The sequence below is a fragment of the Tachypleus tridentatus genome, chromosome 5, assembly GCF_004210375.1.
Source record: "Tachypleus tridentatus isolate NWPU-2018 chromosome 5, ASM421037v1, whole genome shotgun sequence".
Lineage (NCBI taxonomy): Eukaryota > Metazoa > Arthropoda > Merostomata > Xiphosura > Limulidae > Tachypleus > Tachypleus tridentatus.
Genome location: NC_134829.1, coordinates 33,652,943 through 33,673,279, shown reverse-complemented (window position 1 = coordinate 33,673,279; position 20,337 = coordinate 33,652,943). Strand labels below are relative to the sequence as shown.

General features: G+C 31.7%; 1 protein-coding gene across 2 annotated transcripts in view; it reads left to right on the top strand.

Annotated features, from left to right (window-relative positions):
• The window catches only part of LOC143250887 (anoctamin-10-like), a 63,132-nt gene that overhangs the window by 26,709 nt on the left and 16,086 nt on the right, over positions 1-20,337 (top strand). For both annotated transcript variants that reach the window (XR_013028422.1, XM_076502043.1), the window contains exons 4-8: positions 4,161-4,298; positions 9,977-10,093; positions 11,660-12,006; positions 12,299-12,521; positions 13,689-13,744. Coding sequence is in view for 1 of the 2 variants with exons in the window: in XM_076502043.1 (XP_076358158.1) it covers positions 4,161-4,298; positions 9,977-10,093; positions 11,660-12,006; positions 12,299-12,521; positions 13,689-13,744 (881 nt within the window). In the remaining variant the exon portion in view is untranslated. The remainder of the gene's footprint in view (positions 1-4,160; positions 4,299-9,976; positions 10,094-11,659; positions 12,007-12,298; positions 12,522-13,688; positions 13,745-20,337) is intronic.

Sequence of the window (20,337 nt, the reverse complement as noted above, 5' to 3'; positions counted from 1 at the left end):
TTATCTGTAAAATGGTTTAACTTTCCAAATGTTTAATTTTCTCAAAACAATTTTATTATAAAGTAATTTTTTGCCAGAGTTGACTACTGTGTTGTTAATGGTTTTCCAAATAATACTGATGAAACTTTTGTAAAACTAGATGTTATTAAGTTGGTTCACTTCTTGTAATATAAATTGTGTCTGTTAGTTATTCACTAGCAAAAGGTGCAGATAAGGAATGTGTTTTGCATATTTTATCAATGATTTTTGCTGTACTGCTTGTACCTTTAATACCTTTTACTCACTATTTTTCACAGACTAAATGCTACCCTAGTTTGAGTAATTTCATAATAAAAAAAATCTTAAAACAAAAATATGTAGTGGTCATATAAACATTTAAATTTTAGCTTTCTCTTTTGGGTCTGTAATGTTTAAAAACCATAAATTCTCAAACACTTTCCCTATCCATAAGTTCAAAAAACAGTCATCTGTCATTGATCTATATAATTATTTAGCATATATTTAGAAACTGAGCTATATGTAATGTTCTATCTTTTGCAGAAGGAATGACTAGATATTAAAATAGGATTCTGATAAATTACTACTTGTTGTTTATCTGTGATATGGAAAACACAATGATTTTAAATCCTGCTTCTAGTAGTGATGGGATTTATGTCTGGCTTTTCAATCTCCTCTATTTTGGACCTAACCAGGTTTATTGTTTTGAAATATGTCCTTGCATTGAATTAACCATATCTAGAATAATGCTTTTATCACAAAGCTGTAACAAAGGATTCAAGGTTATTAAAAATTCATCAATTGTAATATGTTTTTTAAAGCTTTATGGGTGTTTTTTTGTTCAAACTCATGATCATTATGCTTTTTTTTTAGTTTCAGGTTTTTGTTAACATTTGTTTTATTGAAGAAATCAAAGTGATGCACTTACAAGATCTCTGTGCAAAAAGACTTTTAGTACTTGAGACTGATGTCCTCTTATCCATCATTTGAGTGAATAAGAATTTCTGTATCACATACATATTCTTCTTATCTAATAAATATTTTCAAAATCATGTGCATGTTTGTATTTAAATAGGTAAATAATGAAGTCAAAACACCTTAGATGTGAAAAAATAGATTGAATGTTTGACTTAAAGGAATGAAATCAAAATTGATGACCAAACTGGTAGCTACACTCACAACATTGATAAACATTTTCAGTAAATATTTTCCTTCTTTTACTGGCCAGGCTGCATTTTTTGTTCAACTTTGGATACAATGGTGAATAAAATATACAACTTTGCTAATTAACCCTTTCTTGATGGGTCAAAGGTCAGGTCATCACATTTCTTGAACTGCATTCAAAATTTTATTGATTTACTATTTTATGAATTTCTGTCAGTAAGTTTGGTATTAAACTGTAGATTATCATTCAAACTTTAATATTGTATTTCAGTTAATTTCTGGGCGGCATGGCCAAACGCGTTAAGGCGTGTTCTCGTAATCTGAGAGTCATGGGTTCGCATCCCCATCGGGCCAAACATGCTCGCCCTTTCAGCCGTGGGGGCATTATAATGTGATGGTCAATCCCACCAATCGTTGGTAAAAGAGTAGCCCAAGAGTTGGCGGTGGGTGGTGATGACTAGCTGCCTTCCCTCTAGTCTTACACTGCTAAATTAGGGACAGCTAGCACAGATAGCCCTCGAGTAGCTTTGTGCCAAATTTAAAAACAAAACAAACAAAAACTTCAGTTAATTTCTTAATTTAAAAATAAATATTAAAACAACACATCTAAATATATAGATTTTAGTAAGGGGAATACAGCACTGTTTAAAATTATATGTTTGTGGTTTCAAAATACAAAGTCTATTATTTCATACAAATTACAAACTCAAATTACCAATATTAACAAGCTAGAATATAAAAGAAGAATCTCATTTCTTTTAGAAGGCATTTCAGTCTTTTGAACCAAGATTTCAAGGAGGTAGGTTGTGTCTTTGCTTGAAATTTCATGTTTTTTTAGGCCTAAATATAGCTTAGTTACTGGGCTTGATAAATTACATTGGAATTCTACAGTACTGATATATCGTAATTTATGAAATTTTGGTTATTCAACTCTATATGTGTGAAACCTTAGAACAAATAAAACATATCCTCCACATGCAAAACTTTAAAATGCTTAGTAACCAAGTACATGGGTCATAGCTAGAAGAGATAATTGTTTGCTTTACTTCTTTATTTATCATTCTATATTTTAAGAAAAATAAATTTAATAAATTATTTCTAAATAGTAATAATATATATATACATATATGATATATAATAATTGAAATGTGACTGTAATTTACAAAATACAAGTCCATTAAAACACAACCATGATAGAGAAGACTAAATGTTAGTTTTATATTATTGGATACCTAATATGAGTGCATATGCACCACATCAATGTAAGTTATGTAATGTTGGCTAAGAATGACTTGATGGTCAATATAATAAAAAGTAATATATTTATATAGTATTATGAGACTTATGCTACTCAGAGTAAACACTTGTATTTTAGTGTTATAACATGCAGTCATTCTAGCATGAAAAAAGCATAAGTTATATTTATTTCCTAATTTTTTTGTGATAGTTATAAGGTTGGTCAAGTGACAAATCCCACATAGTTAGAGTATAGAAAATAACATAAAATATAAAGTCTTACTGAAGACAAACATTTTAAATATATTTAGGAGGTTGTAGTGATTAGAAAAATAATATTTGACATTTTTTGGGATGAAGAATAGTTTTTATTCGTGACATGAAATCACTTTGCACTCAGACTGGTAATAAAATAGACTATATTTTCACAAACAGATTTTTAGTAAAAATATTTCATTACAAATCTGATTTTTTTGTAATTTTTGTAATCTTTACTAAAAGTCTACCAAATTTTCTGAAGATACACATGCTTTATCAAAAGGTAAAGTGCAGATATTTAACTTTTGCTAATGTGTAAATGAACTTGTATTTTATACCAAGCCCTTCACAAAAAGATTAATGAATGAACATTTTCTGTAAAATTATTTTCATTGTTGTAAATGTAGCTACCAGTTTGGCCACCAATTTTGATTTCATTCCTTTAAGAATACATGCTCAATTTGTGTCTTAGCAACTTCTTTTAGAATAATCCATATTCTTTAAAATACATGGTGGTAGTTTTCCCCTCTAAAACTGTTAATAATTTCCTTTATAGTAATGCCATGGAAACTAGATTAACAGTTTCTGGTTATTGCCCATATGAACTTGGTACAGCCATATCAAGCATTATTTATGTTAATTGCTTAAGTTAACATCATGTAATGCTAAATGCTTTTTAATTAAGAGAATTTTATAAAATTCAGCAAATTTGTGCTTAAACATTGGCAATGACTAATAACCATCCACTTGTATGATTCTTTTCAAAACTTGAGCTTGAAACTTTTAATTTAGTTTTCTTATCCAAAACAATACTTATGTATCTGCACATGCTTTCACTGTATAGTTTTGCTGCTCTTGATCAACTATCTTTAATCAAAATGACCAAAAATTATAAATGGCCCATCTTTACTCTTAGGTGAAGCTATAGTAAAAATGTTAGACTCATAGTTCCCTTGACTTTTTGCATAGACATGCACAAAAAGTTTGGTTAAAATTGAATGATTTTTGTTGAATAACTTTTGCACATTTTGTATTTAGACCAAATTTGACACTTTATTGTACCAGATTTGAAAAAAAATCCATTTGTGTCTAGATATATGGACACTTTATTAATCCCTTTTTTTATGCAACTAAAATTGTTTGCTTTCATTAAAGTTATTAATTATCCAAGAAATATATGCTAACTATACTTAGGATGAATTTACATCAAATAAAGATAAGTTTTTAGGAACCACCTTTTCAATTGTTATGAGTTATCTCTATGATTACTTAAAGAAGAAATACATTTTGCAAGTGCATAATAAAATATGATAATAATACATTAGCATTATAATGAAAATGTTTAAAGAATTAACGAAACATGAGAAACCCACCATTGTCATTCTCAAGGGACACTGTAAAATTGATTTTGTTTATCCCTTTGCTTAATGTAGCAAGATACATTCTGTATAATTTACTCTTGTAAAGTGAATGGATGGTTATCTCTTGGGCATATATTTTTACAGGTATGAATTCCAGTGATTTGTTAACCACCTCGGAGAAACAGAGAATCATCTTTCATGAACTAGAAAACATACGAGCTGTGGATAAACAGTTTTTATTTGGTTATCCAGGAATTAAGTTATATGCAGGCCAATCCATTGGTAGGTTCAGCTACTGTTGAAGCTTCTTTCAAGTAATCCAAACCCTTGATTCATTTAATTAATTGTCTCGGGTATATGTGATGTAAAATCTATATATTCTCCTGTCATGAGTATTATGCATAATGGCTTTATTTAATAGAAACAGTTTAATAGATATTTACAATTTGTTCAACTATTAAGAATGAAAAACATTTGTTATTTAAAAAGGCTTTTATTTCAACTATTAAAAGTAAAAAAAAACACACTATATCTGGATCATAGAAAAGTAACTTATTCAACTAGTGTGATCTAAGTTTATTTCCTTTACACTGGACATAGTACTTAACAATTTGCCAAAAATATGATGTCAGTTTCTTTTGTTTTAAATATATGTGTACAAAAGTTGTTTTTGAAAGTTAGATTTTTTCAAAAGAAATAAGAAAAATAAAGTCAATATTCTAGGATACGTGACTGATTTCAGCCTATGGTGACAAATGTGTACTACACAACTTCCAGGTGTTCATAACTTTCCAGGATTGAAGAGTAATATGTAAAATAAGTAATGTGTGTGAAATTATATGTCATTATATAGATAATGTGACAGTTGTAACTACTCGGTCACATATATTTTTTGTACTGCTTTCCTACAAACTACAAACAGAATGAAAGGATTCTGTGATGAGAAATCAGTACTTTTCTAATGTTCTTTATTAAATTTGTAAAACCTATTATCTAATTCTTTTCAGGCCTAATATTTTTTACTGTATAGCAGAAACTGGACATACTTTAATAAGATTTGTGCATAGAATATTTTGTATTATTTTTAAGGTGTGGACTTTTATCAATTAACAAAGAAATAATATTTATGAAAATAAGCCATATATGTGAAATTGAAGCTTCATCCTGATTGTGTCTGTCAAGCAAAATGTAACATCAAAGAGTGATGATAGCAATAAAAAATAAGCAGTATAAACATCAATTAAAAAATGCCAAATAAATCAAGTCACTATATTGAACAGAGTTCATTTAAGATGATTAATGAATGCATTCATGGAGGAGCAGCAGGAACATTACAACCATATTATTTGCAAATACTTATCTAAATCTTGATCAAATTGAGGAAACTATGTGTCATAGAAAGTTTTGAAAACACAGTAAAGAAAGAGGCTGTGATAATCAATATTTTTGGTTGTTTCTTCATTTTTTCTAATATCAATGTGATTTAATTTTGAACATTGTGTAAAACTTTAGTAAAAACCAGAATTCAGTAAATTATTCAGTCTTTCCTAGATACTCATTCAACATAAGAATAGTTTAGATATTAGCATGTTAACATTAACATTTTCATGTTATGATTCATGTGGAAGAAAGCAGTTTAGATATTAATCATGAAGATATCATTTGGATATTATTAATCATACATGAAAGAGAAGTTTGGACAATGTTATAGTATTCTAGTTAACTTTTGTCATGATCAGTGTGGTACTGATCAAGTTTTGCCTCTCTTCGTATCTGTCAAAGGCTGTCAGTGGTTCAGTATAATGGAAAAGTATCTGTATGCTGTTTTATGGAGCAGTTTAATCATTTACAAGAGTTTGATTGTGTCAGTATTATCTTATTTTCTATTTGGCCACAAGAAAGTATTCAAAAAATACACACACCCCATTTACATATTTTAATTTTCTTAATTCTCTCTTGATATGGCTTTGAAAGCATTGCCCTTCTGTGCTTAGCAATGACCCACATTTTAACTGCAGGATAGATCATGCAATGCAATTCTTGGGCATAAAATTACAATTCTCATTAAACAGTATCTTTTCAGTTTTCATACAGCATCTGAATTTTGTTTTGAGCCAGTTATGTAAGTAAAAAGTTCTTTCACAATCAGTGCTTGCTACATGAAAACATAAAGATATTGGACACAATCTTGATATGTTAGGAAATTGATTATTATACAGTGTAGTAATTTTTTTATATAAATGTACATTCTTTGAGTTTTTATATGTGTCTTTTGATATGCCTTTAAACCTAGGCCATTTATTTTTTACCAAATTATTTTTGTACAGCATGGGACTCTCTTCAGTTTTTCCCAGTATCATTTAAAATTTTGGTGATTTTATTGGTTTTGTAAAAATCTTAAAGATCTATAATAGCCCCATTTGGTAGATCTTAATCAAAAATAGAAGGCTTAAGTAACTTTCCAATACAGTATCTTACCTTTTGCTAGTGTAGTGTATTGTGGATCTCACTCTGTGGCAAGTTGTGCCTGAAGAGATATAAATTCTTTTTTCCTGAAAATTTGTACCCTCCATCCTGACCATGCTTGATGTCAATGATGCTGTAGCCCTTACTACAGACCAGCTGTACAATTTGAGATGTCACCAGATTTTGGTTGTATGTCTCCATTGAATTGCTACCAATGACTAAAATATTGCATCACGAATTAGGCTTAAGCACACTGTAGAGATGGGGTGACTGCTAGTAGTCACATGGATTAATACAAGTAAGGCAGACAGGGATTAGTGCTCTTTTTCTAATGCTTAGTGACAATGTTACTCTTACTGTCGCTAACCTGATGTACAATTCCAGATGCTGCCAAGGTTTGGTTGATCATCTCTTTTGATGTTATAGCTCTGCTTTTCAAAATAAGATATTGCAGCCATCCTTTGCACTGATTCCAGTGACTCTTCAATGCATTCTCCCTCTTCTTGTGGAGTATGGAAGTCTTTACTACTTACCAATTCCTAGCTGCTGTGAGGTGGTGGATCATGGAGGCTTGTCCTCCTGAGTTATGAATCATACTACTCAGTTGAGAGTAGAGTAATGGCATTTGAAGGTGTTGTTTGCATATTGCACATCCTACTGAAAATCTGATATATAGTTACAGATTTTTGTTGTAGTTCTGTGCTGTATTTCTGTTTACATATCAGAATGATTTTTTAATTTTTTTGTGGTTTTTGACAGGTAATGCACACCAGGATTGCAGTCTCTCTTCCCAACATTTACTGGCTGTCGGTTTCCAATGAATCTGAGGTTCATTGTAGCTGGACACATCACAGTTTCTCACTTGTGTATGCCCATAAGTGAGCAAACGTGCTGTATCCTACTCCTACCACACTCTAGAGCTACAATATCCATTGCCAATGGGTTTTAGACTGGTGATGTCATCCCACCAGAGTTTTACACCTTACTACCATCTGCTGGATGTCAGTACCTAGTGAATCTGATGTTTGTAGTGTTGGAAATATGTACATGTGGAGATGAATTTTGTTACAGAAACTCCTTCATATTAAATCCCATTTTGAAATTAAGAGATGATCCTCTGCCTTCCATAGATTTTACATACCATTCCAGATTCTGCTTGGTGTTGGGTACATAAAGTGCAGAAAAACAAAAAGGTATCCAAGAATATGTATGCCAATGAATGGGACTTCCGGGTGAAGTCAAACTAACCACTCAACACCCAGACGTCACATTCATTGGCATACATATTCTTCGATACATTCTTGTTTTTCTGTCTTTAATGTTTACAACACAGTCATAAAAGAGTGAAGAGCATACCTGGATCAAATGTGCTACAGTCTTTCATTGAGGTGTGATGTTGTCTCTTTTGATTCCACACCTCCTGATCTCTCTCTAAGTGCTTTGTAAGGTGTATCTTGTTTTTTACTTAGCTGTCTACCAGTTCAGTGGGTGATGAAAGCTATTTTGTGAATTGGGGGGGTAAGATATTGTAACAGAAGGTATCATTTTCTTAAATTGAAAATATAATTCCTTTAGATGCTTTTATTACCTCTTCTCACATTTTCCACCCAGCCTCTCCCCACTTCTGATGATACATTGTGTAGATCTTGTGACCAGCTTTGAAGTAATTAACAAGTGCAAATGTAAAGAGAAAATTGGTTATGATAGGAGGGATGTCACTGTTCTATTAGTTGAGACCTGATGCATAATCATTTACATGTGGATATACAGAAATCTGAAATGAAAGGCTAGTGTTGTACATTGAAACTTTGCATCACTAGAGATCAGTGCTAGTTGAGAAAAGTTATTTTCTAAGGGGAGTTACTTGTCCATCAGGAATACATTTTCAGTGTAGGAAAATGCTAAATTTATTTGTTTAGAGAAATCTACAAAAAAGATAAGTATGCAGTGTTACCAAAAAAACATTTAATTTTCATTTAGGAGGTTCTAGAGTTTATTTTAAAAAATATTAAATACATACCTTTCCGTACCCTTCTGATACAGCAGTAAATCTATGGATTTACAACTCTAAAATCAGGGGTTCAATTTCCCTCGGTGGACTCAGCAGATAGCCTGATGTGGTTTTGCTGTAGGAAAAACACACACACACCTTTTGTAGAATATTTTAAAGATTTTTCTTTTGTTAAATTCATAGTTTCAGGTTTTTTTCCTTTTCAGATATAGCTTATTTTAAATGTTTTCCTTTCTTATTCCTTACCACTTATTATTCGTCATGACACAAATCAACAGTGCTCTTGAGGTATATTACAGTTTATTCGGAAGACATGCACAGGCCTTTAACAAAATTTTCTTCCAGTGTGTAATATCATAAGCCTAGATAATAGACACAAAATATGATGTATAGTTGAAATTTTTTGAACCTTTTAATTATGCATTTGAAAACATTACTGTATAACCAACTAAAATGTAATAGTAAGATCTAAGTAAAAGTTTGGCTGTATCTTTAATTATATCATATTTATATGAGAAATAAGTGTAAGTGCTATATGTGATCAAGCAGTCAACAATAATACAGTTAGTTACATGTATTCTGTGATGACAGTTTTGTATCAGTTTCATAATAACTGTTCTTAGGTTACAGTGTAAAATTACTTGTAATGATTATACTCATATCTATGTATCATCCATATATAAACTATAAAACTCAAACAATTCTTGTGATGGTGGGTATGGCACCTTTCAGGGGTTTAAAATTTATTAATTGTTTTAACTGTATTCATTCAGAGAACTTTGAAACATACGAGTCAGAAGGTTATGTAAGTATCTTATCACTTAAGTGTGCCTCTTCTCAACTACCATTGTATTATTGAAGATAAAGAGAATCAAAGTAGAAACTTTTCATAGTTTGTTGGTCATGTGACAATAATCTGAAGTTAAGTATTTTTTAAAGGTTTACTTTGGAAATAAAGGACTTAAAATTTAGATAAAATAAAACTTCAGTTTAAAACACTTTGTAATAATAGTTCATTCACATACATTGATAACAAAGGTGTTTAATTACATTTTAAATGTAACATAATGACTTGAGCAGAAAACCTTTTAAAAGGACTTCTTTTGAGAAAGGGTTAATGCACTGTAACTAATTATGTACAAACTCACGTCTAGTATGTGAATAAAATGAACAAACTGTACTCATAGAATTTTTTAAGAGTATAAATACATGGGACTAAGTCTAGTTTGCACAGACAGTTTAAAACAAAATAGTAACTTACTGATATTTTAACATTAAAAAAAACAACTCTGATTTTATTTTAGTCATATTTCATTTCTGTCAGTGAAACATGCAATGTGTAATAAAAGACTAATCAATGAATTTTACATTACAGAACAACACATTGTTACAATAATAACTTATATAATATTATTTTAATATGTAACTGTATACAAATAATAATAATCTCCATTACTGATCCAATTATTTTTTATTATTTCAGTTCAAGTTTGTCAAAATAATGGAATTATAAAGCAAGTGTTTCCACTTCATGATGAAGAAGATATCAGAAAACTTGAAGCCTGTTGGTACAAATCATTTTTCTCCTCTCAACCAGTTGGTGAGTTCTTTTTATTTGATGTGAAGTAAAAGTTCTTATTATATTAGTAAAAGAATAATCTAACATAATTATTCAATGTGCCTTGCTACTTTCTCAATCACATGTGTATGTGTGTGTGAATATATATATATATATTGCTGTAGCTTTTAGTCGTTCAAATTGTATATTATTTTTCTGATATGGTACGTTACCTCTTCTCACATAAATAATTATTTTCTTTCAATGGTCTAAGTGACTACATGAATGGGTAGAGAAGAAATTCACTGAAAAGCAGTGTAAAACAATATGTGCATATGAACAGAAACAGGTTTAAATTTACTAATTATATTAAATGAAACTTTTTAATTAATAATTTAAAAACAATTGTACTGTTCATTATTTTGGCATTATAAAGTGCTTTTATCATATAATATTGGTCATAAATACATTGATGCTGCAGTGGTGTTTTTTTTTTATCAAAATGAAGACAAAATTTTATAGTTTTGTAAAATAAAGCTTTTTTGGAAAGCTTTACAAGAAGTAGGAAGATATAAAAAATCAGTAATTAACATCTTCAACAAAGGTAAACATTTTTAATAGTGTCTTAAAAAACATTTCACAAACAAATCTTTTTGAATTTCCAAAGCTGAGGATCTTACTTTAATGGAGCATTTGTGTGGCCATCTATGCATCTATCTGTGTAGCCAAATTACAATGATGCCACTTGTAGTTCTAAAATACAACTCTTGATGCCAGGAATGGTGGTTAAGGCTTATAAGATGTGACATCACATGAGGGAAATTCCACCACAAACAAAAATCCATAAAAATTTTCACACTTTAGGTATTCAAGATTCAGACAATTAGAAAAATAACTGTGGTATGCACAACAACCATTTCTTTATAACATAACAGAAATTTATATAAAAGTACATAATAAAAACATGACTTTCACTAGTACTTTAACATAACAGAAATTTATATAAAAGTACATAATAAAAACATGACTTTCACTAGGACTTTATGTTAGGGTTTGATAATATCTTTATTGATGGAATTTTTAAATGTAATACTGAAAAACTGGAGTTATTAAATTATAATTTTTTTTCTATAAAGGATAGCACTTTTAATATGTAACATTGTAACAGTTTATATCAGCAAAAGTTATGAAAATTTTAAACTCTGTAGATTGGATTATTTAGATGCATTGTGTTGTGTATGACTGAAGAGCAGAATCGAAACATTATATCCCAGTTAAAAAAAACTTTTGTAGAAAATGTTCACTTTATATGATTTTACAATGAGATATGAATACTACAGTTGCTAAGTCTAGCACAAACTAGTCTATAAGGTACATATAGGGTGGTGTCTTTGCCAGTTCATACAAATATCACATGTAGAAGTAAAATATTTTATATGCACGAGCTTCTTAAAAGCTATTTCAAATTTTAAGCTATGTCATTGTGAGTTGTTTTGTTTTGTTTTTGCAATAAAGTGAAACAAATCATACAAGTATGTTGAAGTGTTGTCCTCTGGCATTTTAGGAATAATGAGAAATACTGACATTTTTATTTTATTTTATTTTTAGAAGATATTCGAAGATATTTTGGTGAAGCTGTGTCCTTCTACTTTGCCTTTTTGGACTTTTATACTTGGGCTTTGGTCCCACCAGCTCTTATTGGAATTTTACAGCTGGTTCTTACAGGCATTACATTGCACACCTCAGCTTTCTTTGCTGTTTTTAACTTACTGTGGGTTACAATATTCCTGGAGTCCTGGAAAAGAAGATCAAATGAATTAGCTTACTCTTGGGGCACAATCAACACAATGGTTTTCCAAGAACATCGTTCTACTTTTCGAGGAAAGTACATGGGTGTAGATCCTGTTACTGGTCGTCATGTTCCCATGTATCCTCCATGGAAAAGATATTTTAAGGTTTAAAATTTCACTAAAATTATTAACTTGTAAAATTTGTCTCACTTAATTGGAATGTTTTAACAGTTTATAACTTGTACAGAAAAATGTTTTTGAAAATGCATCATATTAATTTAAAAATAAAATTAAACAAAAAATTATAAAATAAAGGCAGTTGAAGAGACTTAGAGAAATATTATATGCTGCAGCTGTTTATTCACTTGACCAGTTAATATTAAATCTTTCTCTTAAAATTCTCTCTGTTACGTTTATTTTGTTTTTATAAATATTCTTCTTCTTCAACTCTCTATAGGTTTATTGCATTTCCTTGCCAATAGTGTTCCTATGCCTGTTTCTAGCAATACTCATTATGCTGTTGTACTTCAGGATTGAAAAGTATGTTATTCAGCTCTACAGAGACAGTGAAGATCCATTCAGTTATGCTATGACCCAGTTACCTGGAATTGTCTATACCATAATTGTATTTATTCTTAATCTTGGGTATCGTTATTTTGCTACCCATCTTACTGAATGGGGTAGGTGTATTTTACAGCATGTATAGAAACTGTCATGATACAATAATTATTGTGAAAGAAAAAATAAAATAAAAATTATATTTCAAGTTTCCTGAAATAATTTTCATCCACAATTAACATACTAAACAGACTATTAAAATCACAATTAATTAATTGTAATATTTAGGTACTGAATAATTAAATAGAATGCTAACTTCTAGCAGTTTCGATACATTATTTTTTAATTAAATGTGGAAACTAAATATTAAAGATATGGCTATGCTCTTGTTTTATGAGAAATGTTATTAGTACAAGTCTTAAAATCTGCCAGAAAATCATGTGAGTGTAGTTCTGAATCAATGAAATTTCATTTATGTTATTCAATGTAGTAATTCCAGTTAAGACCCAGCATGGCCAGGTGGGTTAAGGCGTTCGATTCGTAATCCGAGTGCCACTAGTTCAAATCCCTGTCACACCAAACATGCTCGCCCTTTCAACTGTGGGGGTGTTATAATGTGACAGTCAATCCAACTATTCATTGGTAAAAGAGTAGCCTCTATAGTTGGCAGTGGGTGGTGATGACTAGCTGTCTTCCCTCTAGTCTTACACTGCAATATTAGGGACTGCTAGCACAGATAGACCTCGTGTAGCTTTGCATGAAATTCAAAAACAAACAAACAAAAACTCCAACTATAAGCCTCAATATATTTTTATACAGAGAGAAGAGGTGAATATGTATGATTATAGCTATCCTCTTGATTCTTTCTACTGTGATAATGATATTTTTAATACTTTTTATTTTGTTTTAATTTTTAATACCTTGACAAACATATAATGGATGTTTCTTAGGTTTGATTTCTGAACAGTTTAAGTGTAAAACATTTACCTTTGAATTTTGCTAAACTATGAGAATTCAGATGATTCTTTAGATTTTTTTTCACATTGCACCTTTTTAATCCCAGAAATAATTGTTGAAAACAAAATTTTCATCGGATATTATTTTGAAAAAATGTGAAACTTTATATGAAAATTTCATTCATATTATTTTTTCACGCACGCAGCAAAATACTGAACATGTAACTGTTTATAAAAGATACAAGTTTCCTTATTGTGTATAAAAGTTTTTGTAAAAACATTATTAGCATTTCTGCTTTCAACTTTTGAACTTTTTTCATTCTATTTTGATAGAGAATCATCGTACCCAAACAAAGTTTGATAACCACAGGATTGTTAAGCTTGTATTGGTAAGTGCTAACTACAATAATAGTTGCTTTTCTTGTCAGCAAATAAAGCCTCTGAAAAATGACTAACCCAATTCTTATTTCTTGAAGTTTTCATATGTATTTGAGGAAAGTGTTAGAACATTGATATGTAGAGACCAGTTCCAGAATTTGTAATTTTGATATTATTATTTTTAATAATTTATTGTAACTCAAAAGAATCTTTATGCTAGAACTGTGTAAATCTTGTTCATGTTCAGAAATTAGATAGATACAAGTATGCTGTTTCTTATAACAGTTTTTATTAAAATTAAGATTTCTTTATTGTTATCAGCTTGCTGCTACAGAAATCAAAGTTTTATTTTTGGATCTAAAATGAAACAAAACTGCTGAAGAGCTGTTCATACTTCTGCAAGTTATTATGTGTACTTGATATGTAGGTGCATCTCATATTTTTCTGTTTTGACTCAGATTTTGGGATAAAACAAGTTATTTTAAGCTTTATATATATTACTTCTGTGGAGACTATGTTTGTATTTGCTTTCATATATCCACATTTTTTCTTTCATAAAAAATACATTATTTTTGAGAATTTTTGTCAAAGGAGCTAATGGTTGAATGTTGTTTTGGCATTGCAATCATACTGGTATTTGCTTCTTTACATTATGGTTGCAAATTGGTGCTAAGTTCTAACAGTATTTAAGATCAGTTTCCTATATAAGTTAATAAACATGTTATTAGCACTATTTTTTGTATATGAATTCCAAAGCTACAGTACATTTCATCAGTTTGGACAAACTAATTTTGTCTTTAGAAAATATAACATTCAGTGGTACCAAGTGGGTAAAAAATTCGATAGGGAAAAACTGTGTGTAAATACTCCCCACTGAGAATGTCATGCCTGCCTGTTGCAACATTGAAACAGCATTTTTTATTCTAATGGGAGCTACATAGGGAAATTTACTTATTTGCAAATTCAGCACTCATTGTTGATTCTATTACAATTGAAGGAATACAGAGTGATTGCTCTCTCTATTAGCATACCTTCACATGCTTTTGTATAAAACCCCAATTTAATTATTATGAGCAAAATAGCATGATCATGTTGATGTCTTAGATGGTTGATTTAACCTTATAAGAGTAGATTAGTGGTCATTTTATTATTAGTTTGTGTGACAATGAGTAGAGCAAGAATTTCTGCATCTTTACAAAAGTCAGGAAATTGGGTATCCACTTATCAGAAGTTGTCTTTAACAAAAACCGTTACTTTGGCTGTTCAAAGATGTTTTGTCAACAGTAGTTATTAAAATAATTACATTTGCTGCTTGGAAGAGATGTAGGTGACATCTTCTGGCGACTAAGGGAAGAGGTTGCAGATTGCAAAAGATGTCGGACTTTGTCTGAATTGATGAATGTTTAAATCAGGCTAAGAAACTGCCTTCTAAGAGTGCAAACTGTGGACACTGAATGACTGGAATAGTATAGTGTTCTTTGATTACTTACATTTTACCTGTTACTTTACTGAATGTGGAGTAAATACCAGATGAAGCACTTGTTTGTTTTATCCCAGTAGTTTGTATTGTTGGAGGTAGAGGTGATGCAATGCTATGATAAACATTCTTACAACATGGGGTAGGTCCTTTGGTTCTTTTAGAAGAGAGAATGACATTTAAACATGTATCTGAATGTTATTGTCACTGAGGTACATCACATAATGTTGCATTTTCTCCCTTATTAATAAGGGTGCTTCTAAGATAATGCAGTAATATACATATTTCTCTTTATTTGAATTTGGTCTCAAGAGAAAAAGAGTGACTTCATTTATCTTCATGTGTTGACATAATCAACATATTTTAACACAAGTCATTGTCTTCTAAATAAACTGAAATATTTGTGCTGAAATTTCTGAGCTAATTAACAAGTAAACTACTGTCAAAACAAGACTCATTTTAGCACTGTTAATATCTTTAAAGTAGACCAGGTGGTTGGGCACTTGCAACCTAAGAGTTTTTGGTTTGAATTCCTTACCCAATCATACTTGCCATTTCAGCCATGGGAGTATTATATTGTAACAGTCAATCCCACTATTTATTGGTAAAGAGTTGGCATTGGGTGGTGTTGACTAGCTGCCTTCTCTCTAGTTTATCCATTCAACATTAGAGAAGGCTAGCACAAATAGCCTTTGAGTAGCTTTGCACAAAATTAAAAAAAAAAAACAAACAATATATGAATGAAATATCATTATTTTACTGATTTTGGTGACACTGAGAATGCATGTATCTTCTCATGCTTGGGTTATTAAAGAATGCAAACTGTTAATAAACATAAAACCCTCGTAAAATGACCCAATAGCTCGAGCACGTATAAAGAACAGTTTCTTCCTTAAAAAGGTAATGATTGTATTACCTGTTTAATAATCAGAAATTCCATCATTATTCAGAATGGATGCCACTATGTTTAATTATTTGCTGAGAGAAAGAGGGCCTATTGTATTTTAACTGGTATTTATAAATATTTTATAAATGTCACTATACACAGAATCATGATAGTGCTACTCATTGTTAAGAAGTGTCCAGATAAGAGGACATTGATACCAAGTACCAATGATAAACTGTTTATTCATACCAGGAAATGTCAGTATTTCCTAGTTTGTAATGGACAGTACCTGTTTCTAGGAAATTAAAAAATTAAAGCAAGTGGCATTGTTATTAAAAGTATGAAGTTAATCTTGCCAACAAATATTTTGCACATATGATATCTAGGAATATATTTGTGCTATGCATATATAAACAAAATGACAATTTTGCATTTCTTATGTAGATTTTTTTATTGCCTTTCTTGTGCCAGAAGCTATTTTGTGTTTATAAAAGTATATATTTAACTCTGCTCTTAAAATTGGCATCTTTAGAGCAAGCAACTCAATTTTCCTGGACAATTTGATCTGGTAAACTAAAGATTTTAAAAGATCAGAGATTTTTGTACATCCAAAATAAAATTGTGCTCTGTACATTAAGGCCACAAGAGTGGTAGTCAGAGTTCACTATTTGGTCTGATAAAAGTAGTTCAAGAATTGGTTGTGAATGATGTTGACAAACTTCTTGCACTAGTCTATCATCTCAAAGCTAGACAGGTAGTGCAGAAAGCCCTCAAGTAGCTTTGTACAGACTAATCCATTGTTAGAAATCAATTATCATTAAACTAATACATTTTGTTTCTATAAGTGCTGTATAACAGGTCTCAAGTTTTTTATCCATGCTTATTACCCAGCAGACTCTAATAAATTAGTGATTGATTTAAAGTTTTCTGTTTTTTAATTCATTTCTCAGATCTTTGCTATATTTTTGTTTTTAGTTTGAATTTGCAAACAACTTCAGTTGCCTGTTTTATACTGCTTTTTTTATCTTTGAGCATATTACTAACCTCCAGGTAATACTGTCTGACCATCTATCACACAGTGCTATCTTGATCTTCATATCACTAACCTCCAGGTAATACTGTGTGACCATCTATCACACAGTGCTATCTTGATCTTCATATCACTAACCTCCAGGTAATACTGTGTGACCATCTATCACACAGTGCTATCTTGATCTTCATATCACTAACCTCCAGGTAATACTGTCTGACCATCTATCACACAGTGCTATCTTGATCTTCATATCACTAACCTCCAGATAATACTGTCTGACCATCTATCACACAGTGCTATCTTGATCTTCATATCACTAACCTCCAGGTACAACTGTCTAACCATCTATCATACAGTGCTATCTTGATCTTCTTTTTGCCATCTAAGCACTGATAAAAAAAAGTCATGCATATGTACATGGCATATGACTGTTCTCCACCAATAGTAATGAGCTACCTATACTTGACACAGCTAGCTTCCTGTGTTATTTCCACTGTCTTCACTTTCTCAGTTGGAATGGTATTATTTAGGTATGTATATTTTTGTGTGTGGCTTCTTTGCCTTTTACTTTGTTATTGTTGTTCAACAGTTTTCAATCACTGTGTTTGCATTCAGTTGTTTTAACAATTTTTTTAATTCCTTTTTTTCTTGTTCCTGAATTATAAGTGAACTTAGTTTTAATTCAATATTCATTGTATTGAACATGGAAGTTCCCATTACAATATTCATTGTATTGAACATGGAAGTTCCCATTACAGTTGATAACATTACTGGTACAAATTTGCTGCACTAAACTTTTTCGGATGAGCTCATTTCCCTCTGTTAGTCCACTATAGCTGATTTATCAACCTTTGTCCTTTACCTTAATACCTGGATCATGTGCTGTTGGGACTTGTTGGAGGCAAATGTATTTCTTTTGTGGTGGAAGTCTCTCTCATTCATCCCTGTGTAATCTACGTCAGACCCCTTTGATGTGCAATATCATATATGAGAGTCACCCCAATTCATTGGAATTCAGGATTAATGGGGCTAGATTGCATTTTTCCTTGTCATCTCTAACAATATGCTTATCTTTCCTTCCCTCTTCCTCCCATCCCTGTTTCCTGTTCTTCTTCACCCAGGCTCTTGCCTTCCTCCTTACCCTATTCTTGTTACTTCTGCATCCTAGCTACCCAATGTCAGTGTTATAAATAGTACTACAAAGGCTTTTGGATTGGCAGGTGGCAGTTTGCTCCACTTTTCTGCCATGTGGTTGCATTTCACAACTGATATGTGGTTTTTACAGGCTCTGTCAGGAGATCTCTGTTTTAAATTCTGACCCCCATCTTTCCTTTCCCACCACCACAGGATCTTGCATCTTCCAGCCATCTTACCAAGGCTGTCTATGACCTGCTTTGCAATAAGGCTATCAAATTGATGTGCTGTAATGAACTAGGGTTTTATTCCTATCTCTTCTTGATTGGAGATCTATTGTTGATCTGTCCTGGTTGAATTCCTTTCTGGACTCTCTTTGCTTCATTTTGGAGTCTTGTCTTTCACCTAAGTGTTTTTAGTGGCTCTGGATGATCACATTTAATGTTATAGATAGCTATCTTCATATTCCCATTGCTTCTGAACCACATCATTATTTTCAGTCACCCATGGGAATCAGGTGTTCCAGTTCAGGACCCTGTCTTTCAGATTTCAGACAAATCTGTTACTTATGTGTTTTGTCTGATGGTATGAACTTTTGCCTGACATTTACACTATGTGGTTCTTTGCAATCATTTCATGGATGACTTGCTTGTGCTCACTTTATTCCCATTCACGGTCCAAAGACTACACTCATCTGCTCCTCTATTAAGTGGCACAGATGGGATTCCTGATAAAGATGAAGATATTTATTCTTACCCCCTTACTGGTAACAATATCATGCTCAATCTTGAGGTGGGGTGTCTTGGAAGACCCCTGGAGATTTACCCAGTGATATATTCATGTGTTTTTCAATATGTATCAGTTTTATTTGACTATAGTCCATCATTCATAAACTTTCAAGAATAAAACAGAAAGGGTTTTTGCCTATTCCTGCTGACACATTGATTGAATAAATGGAAAAGACTCTGCTTTTCAGTATAAGGAATCATAGATACCCATTGCACTTTCTTCAGTGTAATGTTTCATAGAACTCCCCACCACTCTTACTTCCTCCCCTTTTTTCTTTGAGTGAAACAAGTGAGTCCTTGTCACTTCCCAGTTGCTGGGGTGGTGGACCATGCAAGGTTCCTCTTGATTGCATTTTAGATTTTTTAACTTTCCATATATCTACTTGGTGAGAATAGGGGCAAAGCTGGTTTCCCTTCTTCCATTCACCCTGCTTGTAATAATGGGTTTGGAATAACACCACCCTGTTCTTGTGGTTGTGTACAGTAGAGGCCTCCTTCTCATTAATTCTGGTTGCAGCTAGATTTTTCCTTACTCCTACAGTTGAGTTTGATGGATGCCACCTGCCTTGTAATATCAACAACATAAAGTACACACATTGTTCCTATACTTGACTGAATGTTCCATGTCCTCCTCACAATTCTGGATGCACAATGTCTCTTCCCTGCACTTCCTGTTGGGTGAGTTAAAACTTCTGTTCTTAATACCAGATGCAGATATTGCCCTGCTCTTATGGTTGAGTTGATACAGCATTACCCCATAGTGCCATGTTTAGTGTGCTCTACTTCTTTCTTGTGTGATGGTTTTGAGAGTTTGTCTGATTTTAGCCTCATACCAACTTCCTTATAGTAATTCTGTTTGCGTGATGTATGACACTGTGTTTATTTACTGTTGGAATTTAGGTTAACATGCTGCATGGTCCACATGCCCTGGCCACATTATTTATGTTACTCTGTATTCATTTTTATCTCATTGATTTTCAACCTTCTTATGTAAAGGATAAATTGTGAAATCTCATCTCTTCAGTTGAGATTGGATATCTCCAATGCTGCATCAGGTGTTTTTTTTTTTTTTTTACTGTGGCTTATACCTCTCAGAATGAATTAGTCTTGTATGCATCCTTTTTTCCATCCATATCAGGTTCACTTTCTTCTTCAAGCATGAAGAGTATACCTGTTCCAGAAGTAGTATGGTACCCCACAAGTATGCTTCAGCTCATCTCGGGACACACCCATTCATTCTGCATGATCGATTTCCACTTTGTTTCGATGTTGTGTGCCTACATCTT